Here is a 27,887-nt window from a genome sequence, read left to right as displayed (position 1 = left end):
CTGTGACGGGAGCTGTGGGCAGCTACAAGGCTTGAATCTTGATGGCACGCTTCAGTCACGTACTGCCTCTAAATCCCACTGTTTCCAGTGTCTAGGTTTATGATACAGACAAGCCAGAACCAAAAACCAATTGCTTCCCTATAAAGATCTATTAACAGGCAACAAGATGGGGGCAAGGCAGGAGTCAACATGCCATTTCCATCCTCAGAGTGGAGAAACCATGCCCAGAGATGGAGGGTTAAATAGCTCAGTTGGCCCTAATTGGTGCATTTCATTGACTTTCATAGCTACTACATTGACTGCTGTTGTAACTGCATCAATGCTGGGCTCCCTGCTTCCTTCCTGCACACAACAAGCTGTGCTCAGATGGGAGCAGCAGGCTCCAAATTTCCATCCTCGCATAGAGAACCCCATCAATTCATCCTGGGCCGCTCCAGGGGTTGGCTGCTCCCCTGGAACATCAGGTCCAAACTGAAATGGGGGGCTGACAAAGTTGCCACGAAAATGGAAAGTATGATGGGAGGGGCAACCAAACCTAGTGGAAAATTTCCCAACGCAGCATGTTGTTCTGACTGAAAGTGCCATTTGGTCCAAGCCAAAACTATCCACTGGAACGTGCTGATTTTGACAAAACTCAATTTACAAAATAGAAAGGTCCAGAGATAAGGTTGAAATGGTTTGTGCTAACCTTGGAACAGAATGTTTCCTTTTTTTTTTTTTGTGGTGTTCATTTTGCCCACTTTAAATCAAGTTCTCTTTTTATTATTCACATTTGAAGTTGCAGATTTATTTTAGGACGACTTCCTCTGTATTCTCACTTCTTCCAAAGGGAGTACAGCACAACCCTGAGCGGAGCTGCAACCGAAACCAAATGCTTTGGCTGTAAGGCAATGGGACTCTTAGGATAAAGCCAGGCCAACGCTGTCTTTTGAAATTTTGTTTCTGTGTAAATTCTCTAAATGTCAGTTTGTTTCCAAGCAGAAACACGCAGTCATCTCCATGGTCAACCTCTTCAAGAGCTCTTGAGCCCAAAGAGCAAGCTGTTCCTTCTTGCTGGTGTATCGCCTCACCTGGGCCTGCTGTCAGCATCCCATCCCTCTCCATCCCTTGGTTGGGAGCTATTTGGGGCTGTGCAGTGCATCTCTGTGCTCCCCATCCTCTTCTTGGAGCTGACAGACGGATCTGCTCCCACCCTCCACCTGCCCACCATGCCCACCTCCTCCTCCGTCTGCTGTTTGTGTCTTCCCACTTGCTAACAGTTACCCTTCAGGCTGTTCAAGAGAACGCATGTTCTTTTCAGATGGAGTGGGGAGAAGAGCAATAACACAAAGCAGACTACAAGATTTTTTAGCAGACACGACAATATGGGCACAGTTCCTGCAGAAAACTGTTTGGGTAGATAAACGTTCTAGGCACCTTGCTGCCAGGAACTCTTTGTGGCATCCAGGTGACCCAAGCTGTACAGCCAAAACAGAGGAAGAAGCAGAACTGTTGCCACAAGTTGCCAAAGGAGATCTTGGATGCCTCATCCTGGAGGCATTCAAGGCCAGGCTGGACGTGGCTCTGGGCAGCCTGCTGGTTGGTGACCCTGCACATAGCAGGGGGTTGAAACTAGATGATCACTGTGGTCCTTTCCAACCCAGGCCATTCTAAGATATGATTCTATGACTTGCAGGTGGGATGTGGCAATGGACGTACCAACACAGGTCCCTCAGTGGCTGTGGATCACTGCACTGACCACCATGTAAACGAGAGGTAAGGGAAGGAGAAGCAGTACAGAATGAATCCATGGGAAATGAGAACATCTCTGCGAAGGGATGGGGTGAAACCAGAGGGGGCTGCCCTTGGTGCTTCACAACCTGCTGGTATGGCAGCAGGGCTGGAAAATGCACAGCAGTTGGGGTGTCCCTTGTTTGCCACCCCTGCTCTAGAGCAGCTGTGAAGAAACATCCTCACTTGTTGCTATTGCCAAGGTGATAGATACAACACAGCTGGATGCCTGAGTACCTAAGGAGACAGATGGAAGGATATAAATAGTGCACAGAGAGAGAGGACAAAAAGTCCCATCCTCAGTTCCGTGTAAAGTGACCAGAATAGTAGTGGAGAGGCTTCCAGAAATAACCAGATGAGTACTGAATGAATGCAAATGAAATCTTTAAAAAAGGAAAAAAGAAGAAGCCAGGGGAAGGGGATCAAAGAGGGCTGCTTAGTTTGTCTGAACTGCATTTCTCCCATCAGGGAAGGAGTGCTCGTGTCATCCAGATGCCACGAATGGTTCTGGCTGTGAGATACAGGAATATTTCAGCGGGGTAGGCAGGGAGAGAAAGATAACTCTCCAGATAAGTGTCATTAACTCCTATTAGTGTGTGTCAGAGAGTTCAGAGGGTCACCCTTCAGATAAGGGTGGGAGCCCCACGGGCTGTGTCTGGCAGCAGATTCCTGTCTGTGCTAAATGGGAAAGGAGACAAAGTTTGGAAGAGAGATCCCAGTTACGGGGATGCAGAGAGCAGCACAGGACATGTCCTCCTGGCACAGTGTGGTGTTGGGTAGAAATAGATCGACTTGCTAATTAGAAGTAAGGCTGGGCACTGAGAAATGGCCATTTCACTGGAGGACTCGTGCTCAGCGGACTGGCTGATCCAAACAAGGGGAACAGAGCTTCAAGGCACAGCCTTGTGCCCTGCCTGGGTACCCCACAGATAAAAACCTTTCCTTAAGTCTCAGAATGGAGTGTTTTCCTGGTTCTGGTGGGGCAGCAGCCTTGGGGCTTTGATTTTTTTTTTTTTCAGACCATGACAGGAGGAACAGATCCTTGGGGCTGAACCACCAGCAGACCAACAGCACAGTAAGTATCCAGCCCACAGGTGATGGAAACAACTCAAGAGGATGGGAATGTTATGCCCCAAAGGGAAAGGAAAGGGCTTCATTTAGGGGTGTGACACCTTCCTCAGGAAACAGCTCATCAGAAGGAAATGACACCCCTGAACTGGAGAATAGCTGCTGCTTTGCAGGGCTGAAGGCAACCTGAAAGGCCAGCCTGATCCCATCCCTGCGGCTGCTCCCAGTGCCAAGGGAAGGACTGGGGCAGCAATAGGAGCCTGAGAGGAAGTTTACAGTGATCTCAGAGCTGTGAGTGTGGCCTCTCCTGCATCCCATAGGGAAGGAACAGCTCATGGGCCAGCCTGCACGGGGCCTGGGGGGCTGACGTCTCACTGGCACAGTGTAAATCCAAACTAATTGCACTGTTTGCTCTGGGAATACTCCCAATGCACTCGGCATAACTGAGAAATACTCCAACCTCTCCCATTGCAAATGCTTTGCTCTTCCACATCCTTTTAGCTTAGGATCTGTGTTGTTGGGTTTTTTTTTGTTTTGTTTTGTTTTTTGTTTCCCCTCTTATCTCATATTCCTTTTCCTTCCATTGTCCTCATTCTAGGAAACCAGATAAAAGCAGGCAGATTTGAGATTCTGCCTTCGCTCTGTTCCATGAAATCCTTGCATCCTTCAGACTTGCCTTGCAGCTAACGAGTGCTCCGGACCAGACGATGAGGTAAGGGTCCCTTGGGCAGGAAGGCAAGCTATCTGCAGGCAGCTGTTGGGCTGCAGGGCGAAGCCATTTTAATTACCTGGCAGCAGAGCACCAGCTGAAGAATGGTCAATGTGTAAAGCAAGCGGGGCTGGGATGTCTGCAGAAGGCTGCCTGCTGATCTTGGGCTAGATTAAATTCTTCTGTGAGGGCTGACCACAGCTTTATGGCAGCAGGGTTGGGTTGGGGCAATGCCTGTGCCCCCAAAGCAAGGCAATTGCACCCTAAGCAAGACCTGCGACTTCGGCAGGAGCTGAAGCTGCTGCTTTTCCATCCTTAGAATTGCGGAGGGCAGACCCCACCTCCTCCAAGTCCTAGATTTCCAAGACCCCCTGGGTTGTGTCATCCCCAAAAGGGGCACTGCTGGGCCACGTGCTGTGCTTAGAGTTCAGCACAGCGCCTGGCCCCCTACAACCCAGGTCCTGCTGTACCCCCAGCAGGTTGCTCACACCTCTATCTGTCTCCATGCTGCCCTGGGCTCCGTGCCTCCTTCCCCGCTCTCTCCCACGGGATCCAGGAGCTGCAGCATTCTCCCATTCTCCTTCTCCTCCATGCAAGGAGCCGCACCCTGAGCCCATCGAGCTCTGACTTGCTGGAACAGCTTGGGCTGGTTCTGGGCAGGACATGCTGCGACCTGCTTCTTCCTCCTGGCCCTTGGAGCACTGACACGTAGGCTGCTGGGCACGCTGGATGCAGCTGTGCACTGCGGGATCCAACCCTCAGACTTTGGTGTGGAAAAGGTGCAGGTCTGTGAGTCACCTGGATTCAGCAGGTTTCTGCTCCCTTCCCTTGCTCTGGGGGTGGACGGGGTCTCCGGGCTCCATTCCTGCCCCTCCTGCTCCAATAACCCCAGGTGGGAGCTCACATCAGACCCCAGGGCAGATGCATGTGGCTGCAGCCATTGGATCCCCCATAGCCAAGTGAGGGGGACATCCTGGTGCCATCTGGTGTCCTTTGGTCCCAGAGCTGTGGTAAGGACGTTAGGGGAAGTGCATGCTGCACCACTGCATTTCAGGGCTCAGTACAAATATGTCTGGCTTGCACAGCTACAAATCCCCCCCTTAAATGCCATGTTTTTTCTCCAATCCAGCACAAGCATCCTAGCTGGGCTAACACATGGGCAGCTGCCCCCACCGCTTCCCCCAGAGGAGCTCAGGCAAGCACAACACAATGCATAATTAGGTTAATGAGCTAAGCACGGATTTTAATTGGGATTCCCTGATTTACTGGTCTGTCTCCTCCTTTTGTTTTATTGCCGGTGAAGGTTCCTAAAAGCTGCCCTTGCTAATGGCTTTGATATCAGAAAGGTCTTATGGATCTTTAATTGTATTTAATCATCAAGGTAATTAATGATCCTTGAGCAAAATGGAGATTGCATCTAGAGGAGTTCCAATCTTGCCCTTCAGCTTCTGTTGTGTCTGGGCAAAGGCATCCTGCAGACATGTAGGAAGTGGGGGGGAGGAACAGGGAAAGACAAAGGGATGGAGAGGAGAGGCATGGGAAGGGAAAGAGTTGGGAAAAGGGCTTGAAGATGGACGAGGAGCTGGATGGAGGAGAGGGGAGTGGAGAAAGGGGAACAATCCTATTCTTTCTCATCACCTTATATGAATGCCGTGATTGATGTGATGGAGAGAACCCTCAGCCACAGGTGCAAGGAGCCCTATGTCCTCCTCTTCCTCTGCCCTTCTTATTGGCTACCACGAAATGCCCACCTCTGCCACTGCTGGGGGTGGTTGGTCACCCCACGCCTCCAGCCCTGCGCTCATGCTGCAGCAGGTTCATTCCCGTAAGCCAGAACCACCTGTTTCTGCCATTCCCCTTTTTCCATCTCTGCTTCCCTCTGGCACTGTTTCACTGCAGGAAGACATCTCCAAAGCTCAAAGCCCTGTGAGGGAGCAGCAGCAAGCTGCAGCACGTCTCCAGTCCCAGCCACAGCCAACGTCTTCATCTCTCCCAGCGTGCCCAGAGCCGGTCCGACCAGCACCAGCTGCCTGCTCTGACTCGCCCCAAAAATGCAGCTTCAGTCAAATGGCAGCAGGGAAGGAAGCAGGGCCATGGGGTGAGTCCTTGTGGCATGGGACCTACCTGGCCATGCACATCATAGGCACAGGGCTGTGCTGGCTCCCAGCCCCCTAAGCTCAAGAGGTGGTTTAGTGGAGAGGAACCATTGCTTTTCCCTCCTGCAGCCCTAGTGAGGGCGAAGCACAGTGACTTTGGTGCAGGAGCAAAGGAGCAAAGCCTGGTGGGGTGATGCTCAGGGTCGCACAGGGGGAAAATGCAGCAGGGCCCATTAATAAGGCTTCCTCTCTGCTTTCTTTTCTAGTGGGTTTTCTGCAGCAGAGCACAAGGAGCCCTGGCACAGTGCTGGAAGGAACTTGCTCTTATGCTGTCACCACAGATCAGCCATGCTGCAGCTTCAGCTGGGAGCTGTGATTTGCAGAGAGGAACTGGTGAGCTGGGCATGCACTGCCAAGTGGGCAGAGCAGGAGCTCTCAGTGGAGCAGCCCAAAGTGATTGTGCAGGTTTGGGGGCTGTGCTCCTTTCCAGATATGGCTCTCCTTGGAAACCTGAGGTTCCCATACCATGAGAAAGGGCCCATGTTGAGCTGGTTGGGCTGGGAACCTGCCCCTTCCTGCTCCAGAATAAACCTCCTTGCCAGGCAGGTTTCAGCTTGCTGGGGCTGTCAGCTTGGCGGCTCTCTCTTCTAGTGGTTTTTTCCTTCTTTATTGCCTACATATCCACCCCAGGGCTTGAGAAAAGGCTGCCTCCTTTGCAGCATTAGCAAACGTGGCAATTTTCCCCACTCAGAGTATTTCATACATGGGCTTTTTTTCTCCCACGCTCACTCCTCATCCCGTAGCACTGGGCTACCAAAACTAAGCAAATAAGGACACGAGGTGTGAAATGCAGGGAGAGGCAGAGCAGGGAGCTGCGGACGAAGGGGTGCCAAAAGGAACAAGGGATACCGAGCAAGTCAGCGTGCTGCACAGAGAACAGGAAGGGAGGAAGTTGCAGCTGGTGTGTGCCTGCCCATAGCAATGGGCTCCGGGAAGCATTGAGAGAAAGGGAGGAAGGAGAGGGTTGAAAAACTGGGATGTGATGGGGTTTGTAGTCTGCTCAGTGCTGCTCCCCCAGAACCTGCCTTCCCTGAAAGCAGAGCGGGGTCTGTTACCCCACCATGCTGCTCCCAGTCCTGGGAATTGGCCGTGCTGATTGCAGCAGCAGCAAAGATGTGGATCAGCTCTTTCCTCCCTCCCAAGGCAGAAGATTGTGTCACTTATTGCCCTGTAAACAAAGCAGCCAAAAAAGAAGCCCAGCCCAGAAATGAGAAACCTTCCCAGAGCCGTGGAGCAGTGCTGGGGCTCCATCATGTGAGCTTGGCTGTGTGACAGCTGCCTTGTGCTGGAGCAAGGCACCTTAACCCCACAAACAGCAGCAGGTTCTCACGTCCTGCCTTGCTCTTGTGCTTCCCAGCCTGGGTTCAACGCCACTACCTCCAGCAGTGGGGCTTTGAATGCATTGGCTGCTTCGAAGGAGTCAAAACGCTCCTCCAGAGCCCTGCTGGGAAGCAAAGTGCTATGTTGGGTGATGCGGTCAGCAACACCTGCTGCACCCGGTCTATCACATTTAAAATAAAACTGTCCTCTGCCTTCTGCAACCAGATATCTGCAATGAGAGGTGCTGGCTAACATCAACAACAGCAGGGCCAAGAGAACCTGATGCAAACAGAGTTCATCTGCTTGCTGACTTCCACCTGTGTTGCAGCACAGCTTTGCTCCAAGCAGTAAACCCATGCTGGTTCTGGCAGCCAAGGCTGGAGCATGCAGTCAGTGGAGCTGTGTTGCACCAAGCGCAGCTCAGGGCTCTCTGTGCAGCTGCTCAGTGTAGTAGAAGTGCTTTCTCTCTCCTCTTTCCTCCTGACCCTGCAGTAAAACATCTGCACAGCATCAACACCAATGTGAAGATGTCCGGCATCTAAAAGCATCATGAGAGCCCTTCCTCATCAAAGAGCCTGAATGCCTTTGTTTGCTGCTGCCTGCTGAGAAAGGATCAGCCCCAAGGACCCTTGCAGTGCACACAGAGCTTGTTTGAAAACTGATCTCAATCCGCTGCCTTCATTTTTGGTTTTCTATCAAGTAGTGACAGAGCAAAAGATGTTGAGGGCTGCAGGGAAGTTAATGGGCACAGCCTACAAAACCTCACCGAGATGCTGTGAAACCTTTGAACCACTGCTCAAATAGATTTTTAAATAGAATCCCAGGCCTCGATGCACTCAAGGTGATGAAGGAAATGAACCAGGAGTTCTGACGTTGCTGTGCAGGGAGGATAAATGGCTTTCTCATTGATAATGCCAGGGGCTGAAGCCAAGGGATTCATCAGCACATTTTGGCATTCCAGACTCTGGGATGGGACTCTGTCCATCCTCTTGTTAAATCAGGTGTTACCAGGAGTGTGTATGAAGGAATGTGAGGGTAGCAGCAGCTGAAAGCCCATCTTGCACCCCAAAAAGCTCCTGAGCACCTCCAGAAAATGACACCAACCCATGGATGTGGCTGCAGGGAGGTGAGAGGAGCAGTGCTAACCCAGCTGTTTGTTGCAGGGGAGCAATCTGCTCTCCCCATTCTGATGCTGTGAGGACCTGAGCTGCTTCCCATCCATCCAGGACTGAGAAGAGCATGCATTTAGCAACAGCAAAAAGGGAAGAAACCTGAAGATCCTACTGTGCTCCATCAGATCTGCTCATAGCACATCCAGCATCCCCTGTATGACCCTGTATTTCCCCACCCACTCAGCTAGCAGGGTCTTGCTGGCAAAAATAGAGGCAGAAAGATGTGAGGTTTCTCGCCCATAACATGTGGTTGGAGCAGAAAGAAGTCCTATCAATAACCAAACATGGACCACCACATCCACCCGATCCAGCTCTAAGCCAAAGTTTTCCTCCCTCGTTGCTTCAGCAAAAGAGGTAAATCCCCTAAAGATGGCCACGATCTATTGTGCAATAAGCGACCTATATTCCGGCCACATACCGCAGGAAAGCAACAACAAAAGACAGCAGCAGCTCTTCCCTGCCCCCTTCCCCTCTCCCTGCAGATGTCTGTTGGTTAATCCGCGGGGGCACCGGGACCAAACCCACCCTCCCCTCCCCCCGGCTGGGTCAGCGGTGTCACAGCAGTCCCCGCAGCCCCACCCTCATCACCTTCATCCCAATTCCCAACCCCACATTCATCATCTTCATCCCCACTCCTACCCCCACCCTCATCATCTTTATCATCCCCATCCCAACCTCCATCCCCTTCTACGTCCTCAACCTTATCTTCATCACCCCATCCCCCTTCTCACCCCCACCCCATCCCCCTCCACATCCCCACCCTTTACCCCTATCCCCATCATCTTCATCCTCACCCCCATCCTCACCATCTTCATCATCTCCATCCCCCTCTCACCCTCTCCGCATCCTCATCATCACCTTCATTATCCCCAGCCTCCTCTGATCCTCATCCCTGCCCCCATCCTCATCATCTTCATCATCCCTGCCCCCCATCCCAGCTCCCAGCCCCCTTCTCATCCCCACCCCTGCCCCCACTCTCATCATCTTCATCCCCCTCCGCATCCCCACCCCTACCCCCATCCTCATCATCACCTTCATCATCCCCAGCCCCCTTCTCACTCCCACCCCATCCCCCTCCGATTCCCATCCCTACCCTCCATCCCAGCCCTCTTCTCATCCCCCCCCATCTCCGTTCTCATCATCTCCATCCCCATCCCCCTTTCCATCCCCATCCCCCTCCTCCTCCCCACCTCTCCCCCTCCCCCCGCACCCCACAGCCATGCAGGGGATGAGGCGGTGCAGGGGAGGAGGTTTGATCGCGGCTCACGCCGTGAGCAGGAACAAAGCGCCGGGACCAGGAATGCGGAGCAACCAACAGCATTTCTATGCTAATGAGCGCTCCGATCAGATCCCACCGCCTGTGGCAAATGGAAGTGAAAATCCAGGCTTGAAAGGACGCAACTTTTATGGCCGACGGAGCGTCGCTGGGCTCCTACACCGGTCCTGCTCCCTCGGTTTTATTTATAATTGACTTCCACCGAGCTGGAGTGCTGCGCGTTCCAAATGGAAACAGCTGTTGGAACTGAAAATCAGCATCGTAAAGCGCGGACGTGTGCAGTTTTGTGCTGTTTACTCCTGACTGCTCTGCTCCCATCGCTCAATGGCCCGACCCGAACAAAGGATGCTCCGGCACAGGGTTAAACCCCTCCTGCGTCCCCACGTGCTGTGCAGGATGGGCTGCGTCCTGCACCCAGCATCCCATGTGGCACTGCAAGGTGCAGGATGGAAGAAATCCGTCCCGTGTGCCCTTCAGAGCATGGAAAGGACCTCATCTGCTTCTCCTTTGGTATCTCTGTAGAAACTGAGACTCAGGATCGCAGCAATGGAAATATTTCTAGGAAAGATTGTAAAACCTGCCCCAAACTGTGCAGAATTCCCGTGCCTTGTCCTGTTAAGGGGACAAAACACCAACTTGCTGCCAAGAGCGTTGGTCTTCTCTTGGTTTCAGACGGATTGCTACGTTTTTTTATGCCCTATATCAGAGGCTGTGGAGATTATGGGGCAAGGGATGCCTCCAACCACCTTCTGCCCATCGCCCTGCTCCCCATCCTGCCAGCCATTCCCACGCAGCTCCCTGGCACCAGTGCTACATCAGCAGGGCAGAAGCAAACTCCTCACCTTTGCACAACCATCCAACATCAGCTCAGCATGCAGAGCCCTGCTCCCTCAGCAACAAGACCTGACAAGGCGCTGGCCCCTGGAGGTTGACCGCTGGACTCCCTGACCTCATCCAGTCACTGCTTTTTAGCAGGCGTGATGTTCTGATCAGCAGGAAACAGAGCTGACGTGCTGCTGCTTGGTCCCTCTTTGCAAACAAGCCGTGCCCTCCTACACGCCGAAAACACCAGCTGGTGAAGCTTTGGCCATCCTGCTGCTTGTTCTCAAGGGGTAACGATCCAAAGGCCTCGTGTTGCAAAAGAAACTGGAGATCCCCACGGATTGCCAAATTCCTGAAGTCAACATGGAAATGTTGCACATGGGAGGAAGGTTGGCGCAATGCAGAGGGGCGAAGGGCTGGGGGTGAGCTCTGCTGACGCGGTGCTGGGGGCTCTGGATGAGCACAGAAGGTGCTCTTTCTTTTTGTGCAGATAAGCAAAGCAGCCATCCAGATGGGCCAGCCATGGAACCTAACCGTAGGTGCCTGCTGCAAACATTTCTATAGGTGGAGTTGCTGATGGGGGAATTAGAGCTCAGCTTTTCTCCATGGGGAAATTGCAGCAAGCTTTCTGCACCAAGGGCAGCAAAGAGCCTGGATGCCCGACACCAACAGATCCAGAAGGAGGACCTGCTAGCAAAACCAGACCCTGCTGCAGGAGGGATATCCCTCCTGGGTGCAGAACCCAGCCGTGTGAGCAGACCTGCAATAAAACCCTGGAAAGGAGGACTGAATACGGGTAGCACCTCTTGTATAAATGCTATTTCTCCCGCTGGGTGCCAGTCACTTCAGATGCTTCGGTGTTTTTAAGGTGGTTTGCTGGGAAGAGAGGTGTTTACAAAGCCTGTCACTAAGCAGCGTGCTGCAATCTTAAAATAACCGATTAATTAAAAACTGGCCCTGAGCTTCTTGGGCTCTAAAAACAACAGAAGTGGGTTTTTACGCTTTGCCAACCAACCGAAGGCCTCCGATTAAATATTAACCGCTTCATTCAGACCACAAGCAACACGCAAAGCTATTTACTGCTCCAAACAAACATATCCAGCGATGGGTGGTGGTGTCCACACCAGCAAGTTTCCCATGTGTGCCTGAGTCAGCATGAAGCCAGGAGACATTTCAGCACACGTTTCATTGGGCTCAGCACTCGGGTGGGTGCAGCTCTCTCCAGGAGCGCATGGCTGAGCTGCAGACAGCCCCATCCGTGGGCTGCTGACGTCAATGGTTGCCTCTTTGGATCTCACTTTGGTGGCTGTCTGATTTATTTGCCTTTCGTCCCCTTCTCAAAGCCCAGTGTGGGACCGGCAGTGGCTTGACAGTGATTTTCAGGGATGCAGAAGTCCATGTGGATGCCCTCGCTCAGCCCTGGGTGGTGGCAGTGGGGACAGAAGCACGGGACATCAATGGGAACCAAAGCCAAACGAGTGCCACAAGCCAAGACAGCCCATCCCTTGCAACCCAGACCGATGCCCCAAGCCAGAACTGCCCATTTCTTGCAAGCCCTGTCCATCTGCAGTGACCCAGCCAGGCTGCAGTGCTGCTCTTTGTCCCATTAATGGCTAGGTAATGGCACCACCCCTCTTGTGCTCCGTGCCAACTTTGAAGGCTTTCCCCCAGGCTTCCCAGTGTCATTCGATGCCCTGGAGCAACAGGACAAACGATGATTGTTCCCCATCTTATTTCTAATTATGATTGGGAATAAGAAAGCAGCTGTGCTCCTGGTTGGGCCCCCAGCCAGCCCCATCCCTCCCCCCATTTCACAGCCATACACTCAGGTTTCTGATGCACCGAGATCAAATAACCCATCACTCAGGGTAAGATATTATCCCCTATTACCAATTCAATGCAAACAGCTCTCGTCTTCCTCAGATTAAAAGCCAATTAAAAAGCATTGCTTTTCAAGGGGAGAGGAAACTGAGAGGGTTTTTTTTTTTTGGTGGTTTTTTTGTTGGTCTCTGGCAAGGAAGCAATGTCCCTCAGAAGTGCTATCGAAGGGTTCTTTTAAAGTCACATTGATCTTGCTCAGAATATTTTGGGCCTCTTGTCTGCACAGGAAAAGGGAAACACAGAAAGGCCAACAACAGAACCTCAACAACTCGTCCTAAAAAAAGAGAAAAGGAGAAACTTTGACTTGCTGGAGGATCAATGGTGTTTGCTTGAGTCAGCAATTGGTGTTTTGGGTTTCAGAGCTGGCTCGGGGCAAGGCAGCCTTACTCTCAAGGTGAAGAGCAAGCTCATAAATCTGGGAGAAGCTTCAAGCCCAGAATGTGTTGATTCCCTACCACATGGAGGGCAGAGCCAGCAGGAAAAGGGCACTGGCTCTGCAAATAGAAATTGGGATGAGTGCTGGTAAATCACGTGTCACAGAGGAAGAGGTGACATTCAGCTTTGAGAGGAGGGAAAAAGTGATTTGAAGCCAACTCTGTGCTCATCAGGACTGCAAGGCTGATTTTCTGCTTCCCACCGCTCGCACCAAGGCTGTCTCTGGCCTCAAACACCTCCTCATGGCCTGGGTGCAACACGTCCAGCAAAAGCCAGAGAACCACTTGCAGCCTGGATGCACTGAGTGCCCCAAGCTCATGCTTGCAGCTCCTGCTTGCTGCTCCTATGCACCAGTGCTGGGTTTGGAAGAAGGGCAGAGCATGCTCATCTGCTTCACTGGGGAGGTAGGTGACCTAATGAGCTCCTGTGCAACCTGAATTATCTTCTGTTTCTATAAGGATGCTAAAGTAGCACAAAAACATGTCTGTCAATCTGTCAAACTGCATTTTCGTCTGTCACACGTTAGCCCAGATCTTCCTGTCTACAAGCAGATAGTAATTTGTTGCTTCCTCTACTGTTTGCTTTTTAAAAGCCGTTTCCACCTGGATTATATGCAGACACACATCCATACACAAACAGCAGCCAGCCCCTCTCTCTGGGCTCATTCTTTATCCTGGGCTTAGCGAGGCAGACCAGGAGCAGTGGTACCCTGAGCGCTGACCCTCCCCACAGCCCAACCCACTGCCGGTGCAGAGGCAAAGCAGGGGCCAGGCTGAGCCTCCCTGGCCGTGGGGAGCCCATCCCAGCCCATGCCAGCCTGCACTTGCCCACCTGCAGAATGTTCCCATGCAACCACAAGTTTTGCATGGGGAGAGGAGGGGCCCAACTGCAGCAAACTCCAAATCTTGCTCCCACCATCCCGTGAGCACCGACACGTCGGAATCCACCCGATGTCCCCTGGTTCAGCTTCAGTGACCTCTGAGATTGCAGCAGGAGCCCAATGGGCAGAACGCAGGGAAGCAGTGGGATGTGGACAGAGCCAAAAGGGGACAACGGGGACACACGTGTCTGTGATGGGTGCGGTGGGGGGCTGGAACGCTACGTGGCCATTCCCATCCCTCTCCCTTTCATTTCCGCCCAGGAAAAGGAAGGCTTCTCCCTGCTTGTGTGCTTTCTTTCCCAGCGTTCCCCCAGCTGCAGCTCATGAAACCCCGTCTCAAGCCATCCCGTCACCATGGCAACGGGCCGAAAATGAACAGATGGTGCTGGGTGGCCGAAGCCCCATGGAGGGGGAGCAGCACGGCATGAGGAATGAGCACCCAGGGGACAGGGATGTCATCCTTCGGCCACGGAGAGATGTCTGCACGGTGTCACCCCGGAGTGGCCCTGCAGGATGGGGGGCACAGATGTGGTGCCCTCCCAATGGGGTGGCACCCGCTGAGACCCGTTGTTCACAACTTGGATTCCTCCAGCTTCAGGTGCTCACAGACCCCCGAAGCATCACCAAACCTCACCCTACGTTTCGGGGTGTTGCACAGCATCCCCCAGATGGATTCGTCCTGATCAGGCTGGATGGTGCAGACCAAACTCAGAGCTAATCTCCCCATGGATTAATTGTCCACGTGGAGCTTTGGAGCAGACAAACACCTGGGCCTTCCCAGAGGTCCCCACCTGAGATGGGATACAGGATCCATCCTTTGCTTGGGGGATGCTCAGAGCTGAGCCCGCTCCCCCTGGCTCCTCGTTCCTGTGGCCTTGGCTCACACTGACAGAGATCCTGGCCTCGGGGGGGGGCCCAGCCCGGCCCAACCGGCTCCCAGCCCACACCCGTGAGAAGAGCTGGGCCCCTCCTGCCTCCCAGGTGTGGCCCTGCCCTGCGGGAACCGCTGCTGCCAGCCGGGATGCGGCTGTGGCTGGGAGCGGGGGAGCAGGGGGTGGATCTGCAGCCCGGTGTGCTGGATGCCCTCAGCATCCCAAATCATTGTATTTTTTTGTTTTCTGCTCATTTTAGGTTCAGACCCCTTGGGAGGCCATGGCTCGGTGATGCTCCAGGTGATGCTTCCCCCAGCTGAGGTGCGGACAGCAGCTCCCAAGCCCAACTCTTTGGGCTCCTCCACCTCCCAAGGACAGCCTCCCCCAGCCAGAACCCCCTGTCAGAGGGAAGCACACAGCCCCCAGCAGCTCTGGAGCTGCTCCAGCCCTTTCTTCCCCAGCCCGGCAAGCCCTAACCCACAGCTCTGCAGAACAGGTTGGGTGCAGCTCTGCTGTGCCAGCTTCCCACGCACAGCCCTGCCCGCCCGCACCCCCCCGCCCCAATGGCCCTTCTCTTTTTTTCTCTCTTTTTTTTTTTTTCCGGATCAAAGCTGCCTCCCCTCCCTGTATTACAAACATTATTCAGCTCGAGATAAGATGCTCTTTATTAATCCCATTGGAGGCAGAATGGATGCAGTGAGATAGGGACTCAGCGTGGCCAGGACAGTGACAAAACACCTTTGCAAAAAGAGAAGTACATTGTTTTGTGTGGGTTTTTATTTTTGGCCAGAAAGTCTTGTGGCAACTGTGGGTAATAATTAACAATTATTGAACTTTACACCCATCGTCCCTCTCTCCATCCTGGCTGGCTGCTATAATAACTCACCCAGCACTGTGCTAGGGCAGGGTGGGTTGCAGAAGAGCTGCTCTTTCGCTTTCACACCTGAGCTTGCACCCCTAACCTTGAAATATCATAGAGATTGTTGCACAAGGCTAAAATCATCATTGCCCAGCAGACAGATGAGTGCTGTGGCTTTTATAGCACAACGTTTCTAGTTATCTGCATCCTGGTGCTGGGAAACTTGCTCACAGCCACCTAGGAAATGCACAGCACACGCATGGTGCTGACTGCACATACCCAAGCATTTGCTGACGTGCAGCCATCCTTCCTGCCTCTTGGAGCATGGATTCCCAGCAAACACCCCTCACCTGCCTTTACCCCCCTCGCCAGATCATGACTGCAAACCAGAAGTGACCCAAACGAACAAAAACCAGGCAGGGAAGCCAACAGACCACGTCCACCCACTGCCACAACTCCAACCCACACACCGTGCGCTCAGCAAGGTAAGAAACTGGGCCTGGTGTTTGCAAAGGCAGAGCAGTGGTGCATCAATCTGTGCACAACAGTTGCGCAGCTGTATGTGCGGAGTGATATTCTACAATCCCTGGGCAAAGAGCTGCCTGATTTTGGCTGCTTGGGAGAAGGAATACAAAATAAGGGTGAGGGTCAGTTTGTGCAAAGCAGCGCACGCTGGGCAGGTTGTGCAAGGTGCCTGCAGATGCATGGCAACGTGAGCAGAGCAGAGAGGAAAGGCACGTGGAGGTGAAGGGAGCTGGCCAAGGGTATTCCAGGGAGCGTGTGGCAAAGCCAAGAAGTGCTGCCAGCCCTTCAGAGCACAGCTTGCCTTTGCCATCACCTCCAGGCCAAGCTTTCCCTTGAAGTTAAAGCTGATTCACGCCAGTGGAAGTCAGCACTGAGGCTGCACATCCTCCTGCTGCCCCGTGTGCGAGGTGCTCTGCAGGCACTGGGACACCGAGAGCACAAGACAGACAAGAGAGCTAAAAAGGATGCTTTTAGCCTTGCGTTTCAGAAGCGAATATAGAACCAGTGAAAGGCCTCAGATCAATAGTAGCCAAGCTGCGAATCAGAGTCCACCCCCTAAGCCACAGAGAGGGTACAGCTGAGACAGCATCTGCACAGACAGCATCTGCACAGAGCGTGCCTGGAGCTGACCTTGAGGAGCTGCCTTGAAGTGCTAGAGAGGAACTCCTTCCTCCTTCCTTCCCTCTCTTCATCCTCACCCTTCCCATGCAGCCCTTGTTCCCAGCTGGGTTTACATCACTTGGAGCAGAAGCTGAGTCCGGACAAACTCGCTCCACACTGCAGGTTTGCAGCACATCCCAGTGCCATCCCACTGCACAGACTTTGAGGCAAACTGCTGCTCCAGCTCATCTCCTAGGCTGGCGTTCCCAAGATGCTCTGCTAAACACAGGTCCTCCTCCTGTCCTGCTGTGTCCCAAGGGCAGAAATCCCCATCCTACAGCCCCATCCCACACCTTGCTGCTGCTCCCTGCCTCTGTGCACAGCCCAGCCTGCCCTGTAGGCTCGGCCAATTCACAGATCCAGGCTGATACGCAGCGGTGATGGATCTGTGATTTGTTGATCATTATCCAGCAGCACTAACACAGGGCTGAACTACCCGACGAGGCAGGGATTGAACCTACTTGCCTCTCCAAAGGCTGCCCATAAACAAAACTTAAATAATTAGAGTGCTTGGGCGGAGATGCAGCCTCTAAGTATTCTTAGGCTCAGACAAATAAAGGAAATAAATTCTTGGAAGGTGCCAGGAAGGATGGGGCAGAGGGAGGCTCATTTTCCACATCACTTGAGTGCAGCCGTTATAAATCTCACTGAAAGATGCACCTCCCCAGGCTAGCGATATTTTTAAACTCCGGCAGAAAGGGGAGAGAGAAAAAAACCACATTTTAGTATTTACACCACAGGCGAAAAGAGTATTTAAAAACCAGGATACATTTTTGAACGTCTGTTCCTGCCACGCGAAGAGAGAAGGAATATTCTTTCTATAGTGCGATAACTGGAAATATCAGCCCTGGAGAATTCATTCCTACCACCATCCTTCTCTTGTAGGCCAACTCCCAGAAGGACCTGGGGTTGAGGAGAGAGGGATGAAGGCAAAGGATGGGGTGCAGTGCTCAGCCTGCCAGCACCCAGCCAGCACAGCCAAGAGGGGTCCGGGGTCCTATGGAAACAAGCAGCTGATATGAATTATAAGATGGCAGGGATGCTGCTGCATGACACATCCCTGATCCCTAATGACCATACATGGGCACAGTCTCAGCTCTCCCCTGCTTGCTGAAGATGCCCCGCTCTGCAGCTCGGTGCTGCTGCTGATAAAGGGAAGAACACGAGCAGCCCCAGCACTGAGCAGCTCCTGCTGCTGTTCCCGCTGCACAACGCCAAGCTCTGGCTGCTGCCTTCTGTTCCAGCCCTTAAAACAACACTGCTTCTCAAATGACACCCGCCTTGGCTAACTGGGTAGGGTGACATAGGCAAGCGGCAACGTGAGGGCATCCTGAGTGCTCCGACCTCCTTGGAGCAGCAGAGATCTTCTTCCTCTGTGCATTTATACAGCCCCTAAATTAGCTTTGATTACTCATCCTTAACACTTCCTCCAGGGCAGGAAGGCCCTCAGCACAGGTGCTCTCTGCTGGGGATGTGTCCCATGGGGTCAGCAAACCCTTCTCACCAGGCACAGAGGTGCACAGGGGCACCTGGCTCAGTTTCTACATGCTGTGGCCACATCCCCTCCGCTGCCAGGCCCAGGAACAAGGCTGGTTTTGCTCTCAGGTGGCCATGGGGTGTTGGGTGCCAGCCTCACACAGATGCGTCTTTGTGCCCCGAGCTGTGCTCGCCTGTCCCCAGAGCATCCCCTGGCTGCCAGCCACCAGCTGCGAGCTGCATGGCCCCGCTGTCACGCCTGGCCCTGCCTCCGGATGCCTCACTGCAGCATGGGGGGAGGAATGGATCTTCCATGGGAAAGGAAAAACACACTCGGGATCTGTCTGATAATGGGGTTTTCCCAGGTAGAGAGAATGCTGAGAAGGGAGATGGAGGCAGAGCCGTGACTAACCAGGCTTGGGAGCACCTTCTGTCTCACAGCCAGGTGGCCCATCTGGTACCTGCCGCTGCTTCGAGGCAGGGATGTGATTTGTGGGTCCTGTAATGTTTCTGCATGGCTAGGAGCAGACAGAGCCACTTTGCTGTCTCCTGCAGTCAGAAAGGTAAATGGGAACCCTCACTGCTGCACACGGTGTCCTTCTGGGAGGCAAGTCCCACTGAAGCACTTTCCTTTCCAGAACAGGAGGATGGCGATGAGACGGTTCATAGGGTTGGTCCTTTCCTCCCAGCCATCCCCAGCATGCCAAAGGGGCTGGAGATGTTGGCCATGTGTCTCATCTGCAGGAACAGCCTGGGATGCACACACACAGCAGGGGATGCCAGGAGCTGCTGCCTTGGGATTGCTGCAGAGCAAAGAGCTGCCGCAGCCTTTATGGTGCCGGGCTGTGCAAGTGCTGCATCAGCCCTGGGGATGGGGAGAAATAGCAAATGGACAGCATGAGGACAGTACAAGTGCTCACGGAGGCTGGGACACACAGGGATGGCAGCACAGGACATCACAGAACACAACTCGGTGCTGGCAGTGCTGGCCTTTGAACCTGAAACTCACATTGCACTTTTGTAAGTGCACAACAGCACCAAAGGTGGGAATGCAGACCTTAACCCAGCACGGTGGAGAGCACAGGGATCAGAACTCTCCTCCCACAGGCAGCACTTCTGCATTTGAGCAGGAGTTTCTGTCCTGCTACAGAGCCCTGAGCAAAGCAGGCTGTGGGGGTATGTCTGTGTGCAGCACATTCCTCACCTGGGCTGAACCTTCCCTGGGAGAAGCAGAGAAAACCGAAAGGTCAAAGAGGATATCTGCACTGCAACAGCAGCCAAACAAAGGGAGGGAAGGGGAGAGGGTTTGTGCTTTAGTTAAACATCATTCACCTGGGCTTAGGAGCCTGAATTCTCTGTGCTGGGATGGCTGAGTTCTGGTAATTAATACTGGAGGTGTCTCAAGTGCAAACTGTGTCCCAGCTCCAGCAGCACCAACTCACCCCGCATCGCAGCTGCCCTGATTTCATCTGATGGATTTGAGAACGCACCATCTCTGGGGGGTGCTCACATCAGAGTACCTTTGTCCCTCTCTCACTGATTTCTGCACTTTGCACCATGCTAGCTAGCCTGGGAAAAAGCCTGAGCAAGAACAACCACAACCTTAAGCAATGATGTTGCAAGACTCAAACCTTTGCTCAGAGCTCACGAGAACTGTGGCCACCCATGCGAGGACTCAGCAGCTCATCCCTGCAGTGCTCACAGCTTCTGCTCTTCCACAAAGGCCTTTTTCCCTGATTCCGTCCCCATCTCCATTGCAGTGCTGCTGGTGGGAGCAGGCTGTCCCCAGCCTTAGCAGCACAAGCAGAGGGCACAGGGGGAAGCAGCTCACACCAACCGGCTCTTCTGGTTCCCTTTGTGATTCAGCCCAGCTGTGCACGGTGCCCAAAGGATCCTGCAAGAGCCTCCCTGCAAACTCAGCTGCAGCCCAGAGATGCCTGGGGCTCTGCCACCATTGGAGGCTAATCAGCCACCAGCTCGTTGCCAATGCTTTTCCGTGTTCCTCTGCAAACGGGGCTGTGTGCTCTGGGCTGGGAGCTCTGCAGGGAGCATCAGCTCTGAGCTCCGGTCACCTCGCCCATGCTGACACAGCCACATGCTCACACTTCAGGCCAGGTTAGAACCCGACAGGTCGGTTCTGCAGCAGCGAGCGAGGTTTAATGAGAAAACAGCAGCAAAGGACACTTTTTGCTTCCTGAAATAGCCTGACGTCGCTGGTTCTGAGCTTCGGGTAGGGCAAAGAAAAAGTACCAACCAACAACTCAAAGACCGAGCAAAACTTTGGCAACATTTTCCCTTCTGGAAGCTGCTCTGGGATGTGAAAGCAGCTTTGCAAAGCACAAGTCGAACCAGATCCTGCAGTGGCACGCAGTGATGCTCCCCACAAAGCAGCCCTCCCTGCAGCTGCAGCCCTGCCTGACCCAGCGCCCGCGGGTCACCGCCGCTCAGCCAACACCGCTTTCAAGCACAGCGATGGAAAAACCCCACGTCACAGCTGGGAGCACCTCTCCCTGCTGAGGATCTCAAAGCGCTTTGCAACGAAAGTTGAGAGGCCCAAGAGGTAGCCTGGGGACAGCAGACGGGAATTTGTCCCCGTGCAAAGGGAAGAAGTTGGGGAGAGGGGTTTCTGGCTTGCCAGCAGCCCCCATTCATGTTCACAGCTCAGAGCCATCAGTTGGCAGCAGGTCTGCATGGAACCCTGCGCTCAATCCGTTCCAGATGATTGAGTCGATCGTGTTAAAGACACTGTAAGGGCCTCGTTATGGGTTTTACAGCAGGGAACTTTTATTTCCTTATCAGAAGGAAAGCTAACATTGTCAGAAGGTGGAGGCAGTGTACGTGGATAGGAACAGAATGAAACGGCACTGATTAGATGGGCCACGAAGGGTTTTCAGAGAAGCTGGCATTGCGTCCTGCCTTCCTCCCATCAGCTGCTATGCACCAAACAGCGTTTTCCAAAAAAATCAAATAAAAAATCCACAGCTTCTAATTCACTTATAACAGAGAATCCCTAAGCTCCCCCCCCTCCTCTTCAAGCAAGCGTCTGCATACAAAGCACATGCATGGTGTGTTACATATATATGTATACCTTCAGCTTCTGCTATATACACCCTCAGCTTCTTTGAGCACTGCCCACCAAGGAACGACCTGCCTCAGCCCAGCACCCACACCTGTATCAGCCTGTGGTGCTCTGTGCAGCTCTGGGTGCACCCACGGCACAAGTAAGCCCACGAATGAATGAAAAAGATGAATGAAGAAATACGTAACAGAGCAGCAGCCATTCCTGCAGAGGTGCTGCGTCCACCTTTCAGCCAAAAGCCTCACCCACGCAGGCTGTGGGACACTCAGTGATCATTGGTGGGGTCAGGAAGGATGATCCTGCAGTGTTGCCTGTCCCCTTTGCATGGCAAGGCGCTGCTGGATGCACTGCTGCCTTATCCCAGTGGGACACTGCAAGACAAACTCTGGGGCTACTGCAGAGCAGTAGGAGAGGAGACTGACTGCTGGCAGCACAACCTCCAGAATGGCCAAAAATAGAATTGGTGGGGAAAAGGAGTCTCCTGGGACAGAGCAAGGTGAAATGTCCTCAATCACTGCCTGCGTATTCTCATAGGGACTGGAGGAGGATGAAACCCTTCTGGGTTACCCAGAGCAGCAGTGCTGCACCCCCAGAGCCTCACAGAGGGCTACAGAGAGGTTCCTGCTCATAAGGAGAGCTGCATGGGAAGCTGGAACCCTCCTTGCCAGGAGCAGAGCTGTGCCTGGGAGCACAGGGAGCCCCAGGCTGCCCCTTCCACAGCCTCTTTCTGCAATGCTCAGCCGATCCCTTTGTCCTGGGAATACAGAAGCATACCCAGACCTGGATTCTCTTTCACTGTTAACCTTACCCCTCTCACGAACTCTTCATGCTTTCTTGACCAGCCACCTCCTGCCTCCATCTCACCTCTGTTTTCCCCCCACTTCAGTTGCTCAATGCAGCCCCCGTTTCCCACGTGCTGGGCGATACAACCTCCGGCTTTGCTTTCACCAAGAGACCCCGGACCACGCCGTTTGCTCCCGGCCAGCCCTCTTATCTCAGCCCTTGCAACCCACAGCTCGCAGCGCAGCCATTCCAGCTGCACATCCAGCAAGCTGCCCCAGTCCGAATTGCAGAGGAAAGGACTCCAATTCCACCCTATCCTCGTGCACGTCATGCTGTCCGGCTGCAGACCGCGCCTCACGCAGGCACTCACTGTCCCTTACCGCTGCCCATGTGGCCGCAGCCACCGCTCCTAACCCGGTCACCTCCAGCCCTCACCCGAAAAGGAGAGCAAGGCTTTCGTTTTCCTTTCCTAGCTCATTCACCAGCGCTGTTAAACCCAGATTGCTGGTCACCCTTCTCTATGAACGCCTCGGACAGCCCTCCCGGATGGCGTTAACCCCTTCGGCGCCGGAGCGAAAGAAGAGCCCCCCCCCCACCACCACCTTCTCCCCCCATCTCCCCCAAGGGCACTTCATGAAGTGGGTCACCCGTCCGCTGCCAACAGCTGTGCCAGAGCCCGGGGCAACGCCGAGCCCCGATGGGGACAATCAGCCGGGAGGGCTCCAACGAGCCCGGGAACTGCAGATCCGCATCTTTGCCCATCTGCTCCATTCCGAGGAAGCAGAATCAGGCACGCCAAGTACAAAAGCAATGAAAGGAAGGTTTGAAACGCGGCAGCAGTCCAACCCCCCCTGCAAAAAAGCCCGTGGGAAGTGTGTGTATGTTAAGTACGGGAGGGGGGGGGGGTTTCTTCAGGAACTGCTGAAACCTCCTTCTCTCTTTCCGAAACATCTGTGCTCGCTCCCCAGCACCAGGTCCCTTCCCGGGAAGGCTGCCTGCTGTGCCTCGCTAGACGCTGCTCGATCCAAAGAGCAAACAAACCGCCTCAGCTCCCAGCACTCCGGAGCCCACTGCCTGCAGCTGCTTTCAAAACAAACGATCGTGTTGTTTCCTCTCCGGGCTAAAACCGGCCCCGGCTCTCTCCCACCCTCAGGCAGATGCTTCCACACCTGCTCCAGAGGCGCACCCCCAAAAAGCCGACCCCGTCCTTCCCTGCTCTTTCCGCATCCCGAACCCCCCCCCACCCCCGAGCCCCTCAATCCCGACGTGGTGCGGGGAGGGAGGGGAAGGGAGGGCCGGCCGGCAGAGGCTCACCTGGAAAGAGCGCGGCCGCCAGGATGCAAACTCCGATAGTCCACCAAGATGCACGGCAACTTGTCTGCAGCTGTGAAGCCATGAGAGTTCCTTCGAAGAAATGGGCGAGGGACGGTCTGGCAGCGTAGCTGAGCCCCCCACCCTCCCCGCCCCGGTGATGCCGCTCAGGTCTGCTTAAAAAATAAAAATAAAGGCGCAGGAGGATAAAGAGGCGGTGCGCCCAGAGGCAGGAGGATGGGCGGCCGGAGGAGAGCTTCGCACATCCGCGGGGTCCCCGGGGCTCGACGGGGCCCCTTTGGGCGGCTGGGCAGCGCGGTGCCTTCCTCCGGTAGGGAGAAGGAGAAAAAGGGAAGAAAAAAAAAAAATTAAAAAAAAAAAAAAGTGCGGGGGGTGGGGAGGGGGCAAAACAAATAAAGAGAGCTCTCCTCGGGTTGCTGCTGCTGCTGCCGCCGAGCGCAGCGCGGTGGTGCCGTGATTCCAGCGGCGGGGCTCGGCAGCCCCCGCCCGCCGCCCGCCCTCCGCTTCCCGGGGCGCGGAGCTCCGGTAGAGCGGCGGCGGAGCTCAGGCGGCGGAGGAAAAGGAAAAGGGCCGATCGCGGAGCTCCATGGCCGGGCGGGGGGCGGGGGGGCTGCCCGGGTTGCAGGGCACCGCCGCCCGATCGCACACACGCACACACTCCTCCCGGGCGGGGCGGCGGCGGCGGCGGGCGGCAGCGTTCTCCCCCTCCCCGTGATGTCAGTGCTCGGAGGAGGCAGGGCGCTGAGTTAACTCTTTGCCTGCTCCGTGCGGAGCGCCGGAGAGCCGCCGGGTCTGGCCGCTGGAGCCTCGTGCTGTCAGCAGGGCAGCCGGCGTCTCTCCCCGCCTCGCTTCGCCTTCCCTCCCTCCGGCTGCTGCCTTTTGTTCCGCGAAGCCCTGGGGAAGGGGATCCTTTCGCCCCGAGGTCTACGAGCACCCAGGAGTTGAGGCTGTATGAATTTCAGTGGCAGCTGAAAGCCACCTATGTAGGCATTCTTACACCTTCCACATCGATCGCGTGGGATCTCAGCGTGCGCTCATTGATGTATTTCCTTCGCGTGCGGATCCGAAGTAATACATAGCATTTTCACGGGGCCCGATGAAAGAAGGAGCTTGTTCTGGACACGTCGATAAACGAGGGGATTCAGCAGCAGCCACACGGGAGGAGGGAGGCACTGCTTTGCTGCGCATTGTGTCAGCCCTTATTTTGTGGACGCAGATGCTGCTTTTGTGGATCTTTTGCTAAGGAGGTATTTAGGCTGCAAATGGCAGCTCCTGCGCTGCCCCGGCCTCAACGAGGATGCTGAACCCCAAACAAAGATGTGAACAACAATGACAACAACCAGCAACAAAGTCACGTTGATTTCAAGCTCCATTAGAACAACACGGGAACAAATCAATGCCTGGCAAGCAGAAAAGGACAGAAGCAGTGGGGAAGGATACCACACATGGTGGGGAAGGGAGGGAGGGGGGCAGCCAGCAGCTATAGACAGATACCTCTAAGGACCCCTTCAGCAGTCGCCTCCTCCTTTTAATTCCCTTAGAAGTTAATTCCTGTTCAAAGCAAGGATGGGCAGCTCTGTAACAAAGCGGATTAGCCAGATACAAGGTTTGTTCTAAAATAACAAAAGTTATTACGTAGTAATGAGGCTCGATTAATAGATTTGCTGGCTTGAAGGCCAGCAGGAGCCCTCTGGGTGCTGTGCTCACAGAGCAGAGGTGCTGAGCTGCCCCAGGACCACTACCTCCAACACAGAGCTGCAGCCTGGAGTGCACAGCTCTTGTCCTCGTGGACAAGCAAGGTACAGAAAGCTCTGGGCATCCTTGGAGCTGTTGTTTCAGCGGTTGGTTTTGCAGCCCTTGCAGTGTTTATCTGGCTAGTTTCACCTTTAATCCATAAAATCTCATTATTTCTTTTCCAGGCTCCATTTAAAGAGATACCTCTGATCAGAAATGCCTTCCCTGGGCAGGTCTCCTTGCGTGGCAATCAGGTCCCTTCAAGTCCCCCTCATTGCACAGCGTTCCAGCTTACACTTCTCCCAGTGTGATGCTCTCCCTTGAAGCACACAGCTGCAAGGTGCCTCTGCTCAGAGCTCAGGCCGTGCTTTGCAAAGCCAGTGCAAGCAAGGCGGCTCTTCCCTGCTAGATTTAGGGTACAATTAGCATTTCCCTTCAAGAACAGGGGGAGATTTCATACAGCCTTGGGCCTTGGCCTCCCACATCACAGGTCTCCAACACTCGAGACAAAAACATGAATCCATTAACAGCAGCAGCAGAGCGTTGGCCTTGGTGCACCAGGCCCAACTTACCAAGCCAGAATGCATTATTTTCATGATCCTACACAAAGCAAAACCCATCACATTTGGCACAGTTCTGGCTGTTAACTTCTAAGATTTATTACACGGTGCCATGGGGCCCCTGTTCTGCAGCTTTTTGTGAGTCCAAAATTTCTGTGAAGCCCAAAGGGACTTCTGCATGAGCAGGAAAGGCAGGAGCAGAATGCTTCACTTTGGCAGTTTTTGTTATTTCTTTCTAAGGGAGGAAGATTGTAATGTGTAACATATTTAATTGCATCATGCTCGGTTTTTTGATTTGGGGAGGTCTCCATGCTCACAGCCTCTGGGAGCTGAGGGGGCTTCTGCTGGGCTGGATCAGCTGGGTTAGCTCATCCCTTGCTTCCAACCCTGCTAGCAGAAAAATTCTGAAGTTCATCCCAGTCGAAGAATGGGAGCAGGGGGGTGTCCTACATGCTGAAGTTACAGTGCAAAGGTTGCAAAGCTTGCCTGTCCTTCCCATTGCTAATACAGTGCAGAGCAGTGATATTTACCCCTTCCTGACACGCATGGAGTCTCCTTGCAGATGGCAGCCAGCCATCCAAGCAGGGACCCAAAAGCTGTACCAGCCCTTCCTACACCCCTGTGAAATCTGTTTTAGGCACAGATACTAGAAACTGTGTGGCAACTTGGCCGGCCCTTCTCTAAGTTGTCATGCTCATATACTTCTTGAAAATTGCAATTAAAGCATGAAACAACATTTGGCTAAAAAAAAAAAAAAAAAAAAGACAAAAAGAAAAGAAAAGAAAAAAAAGCTGGCTTGTAATGCAGCTCTGTTCTGTTCACCCAGCATTTCAGCTGTTCCGCCAGCACAAGTTTTCTGCTGATGCTGGCATGTGAGGTAACGTCTCTACAGCAACCTGCTGCAAGAGGACATTCCATGTGCACCTCCCCAGCCCTGTCCCATTGGATGACACGGTTGAGCACAGCTTGCAGGGTGGGTTTAGAGTGGGTTTTGCATGACGCAGCTCCTTTGGGAAGGGTCTCCCTTTGCAGGGATGATGCACATCACTCCCCACACGGCACACACATCACTTCCAGGGCCGAGCAGATTGCTGGGTCGGAGTCAGGGCATGACAGCTTGGCCACATCTTTGCAGACACAGCTTCTATCTGCTCCGGGGTTGGGGCACAATGGCTCTGGGCTGATGGATGGCATCCAGCAGACCTCAGCTCTGCCGTGGAGGGCAGGAATTTCTCCACACCGTGAGGCTGATCCCCCCAGTGTGGTGCAATGTGGGGCTGTGCCTTCAGCTGGTGCTGCTTTCCATGCATGCCCACGCACCGTGCCCTGAAAGGCTCAGCAGGAACAGCCACCATATATTATTTTTTACGCCCATGATTACCAAAGGGGATTGGAAGGAGGGAAAAAGGGGAGGGAGAAATTGCTCTTTAAAACATTCCTCTGTGTGGGGTTTTTTCTTTCAGCTGCTTTTGTTTGTTGAGGAGCCCACAGCAGAGGGCTGTCACCCTGAGCCAGGAGTGTGTGTGACACTCCCCGCACCCGGTGTGTATTTGCTGCAGTGCTGATTACATTAACTTGTGTGTTTATAAACATTTGGAATTGGTGCAGAAAGCGGCGCTGAACGGAATTTTAAAGCCAGCATCAGTTTTATTTCTGCTTTTTCATCTGTGAACGCACATAATGCGTCTGCAGCGCAGTCAGCAATGGGGGATCAGAAGTGCAAAAGGGCTTCCAGAGCTGATTCTCTGCTCGGCTTCACTTCTAGGCTCTCTCACAGCCTCCTGCATGGCTACACCAACAAGCAAACATGCAGGGAGCGGACACTGCTGCAAATCTGCAAGCACCATCCATTTGTAAGGCAGTTCTGTGCTCCTGTCCTGCTGCTCTCTGCTCAGAGAGATGAAATTCAAGCTGAGCAGGTGAGGAAATTGCCTCCCAGTGAAGGGAAGCTGATGCAAGCTGTAAGCAGTCAGCAAACAGTGGTGGGTTCGTGGGTTTTCTCTTCTGTCTCCCTCTGTGGAAGGGTTTATGATGGCCTTGCTGCAATGCTATGTGAGTGCCCTAACCCTCCTAATCCCCACAGCACCCCCTTGTGAGGCAGGAATTAAACCATAATCCTCATTATACATGAAGAAGCCCGCAGGGATTAGGAATCCCGGCCCTGCAGAATGCAGGGTGAGTTCTGCTATGGGATTTCAATGCAAGATGGGAGGGGCCTGGGAGAACCCCCACTTCAGAAGCTCTTCATAATCCAACCAGCCCCAAATTGGGCTGAATTCGGGTAGGAGTACACTTGCTGCACACCCTTATCCCCAACCGCTGCCTGCTGCAGCTTTTCTGCTCTTTCCTTCTCGCCTTTCAGCCCCAACCCCACCTCGCTCACAGCACGGCGGAGCGGCGCAGCATCGGGACGGGACGGGTCGGCAACTCGCAGGGATACGAAACAACACAAACAGCCCCGGGAATCGACCCCGGGCTGCTCCAAGCGCTGCCGCCGAGCACCATCTAGTGTCGGCCG

The 27,887-nt window shown here is 53.8% G+C and overlaps 1 protein-coding gene across 3 annotated transcripts in view; it reads right to left on the bottom strand.

Moving 5' to 3' along the window:
* The window catches only part of NECTIN1 (nectin cell adhesion molecule 1), a 71,008-nt gene extending 47,221 nt beyond the window's left edge, over window positions 1-23,787 (bottom strand). For 2 of the 3 annotated variants that reach the window (XM_085209116.1, XM_085209118.1), the window contains exon 1: window positions 23,058-23,787. In XM_085209116.1, the coding sequence (XP_085065242.1) occupies window positions 23,058-23,139 (82 nt within the window). In that variant the 5' untranslated portion in view covers window positions 23,140-23,787. The remainder of the gene's footprint in view (window positions 1-23,057) is intronic. The other variant, XM_085209117.1, reaches the window with a different exon arrangement.
* Window positions 23,788-27,887: the final 4,100 nt, after the last annotated feature.

Source organism: Meleagris gallopavo, chromosome 26 (assembly GCF_905368555.1).
Source record: "Meleagris gallopavo chromosome 26, MGAL_WU_HG_1.1, whole genome shotgun sequence".
Taxonomy (NCBI): domain Eukaryota; kingdom Metazoa; phylum Chordata; class Aves; order Galliformes; family Phasianidae; genus Meleagris; species Meleagris gallopavo.
This window is presented reverse-complemented; position numbering and strand designations above follow the sequence as displayed.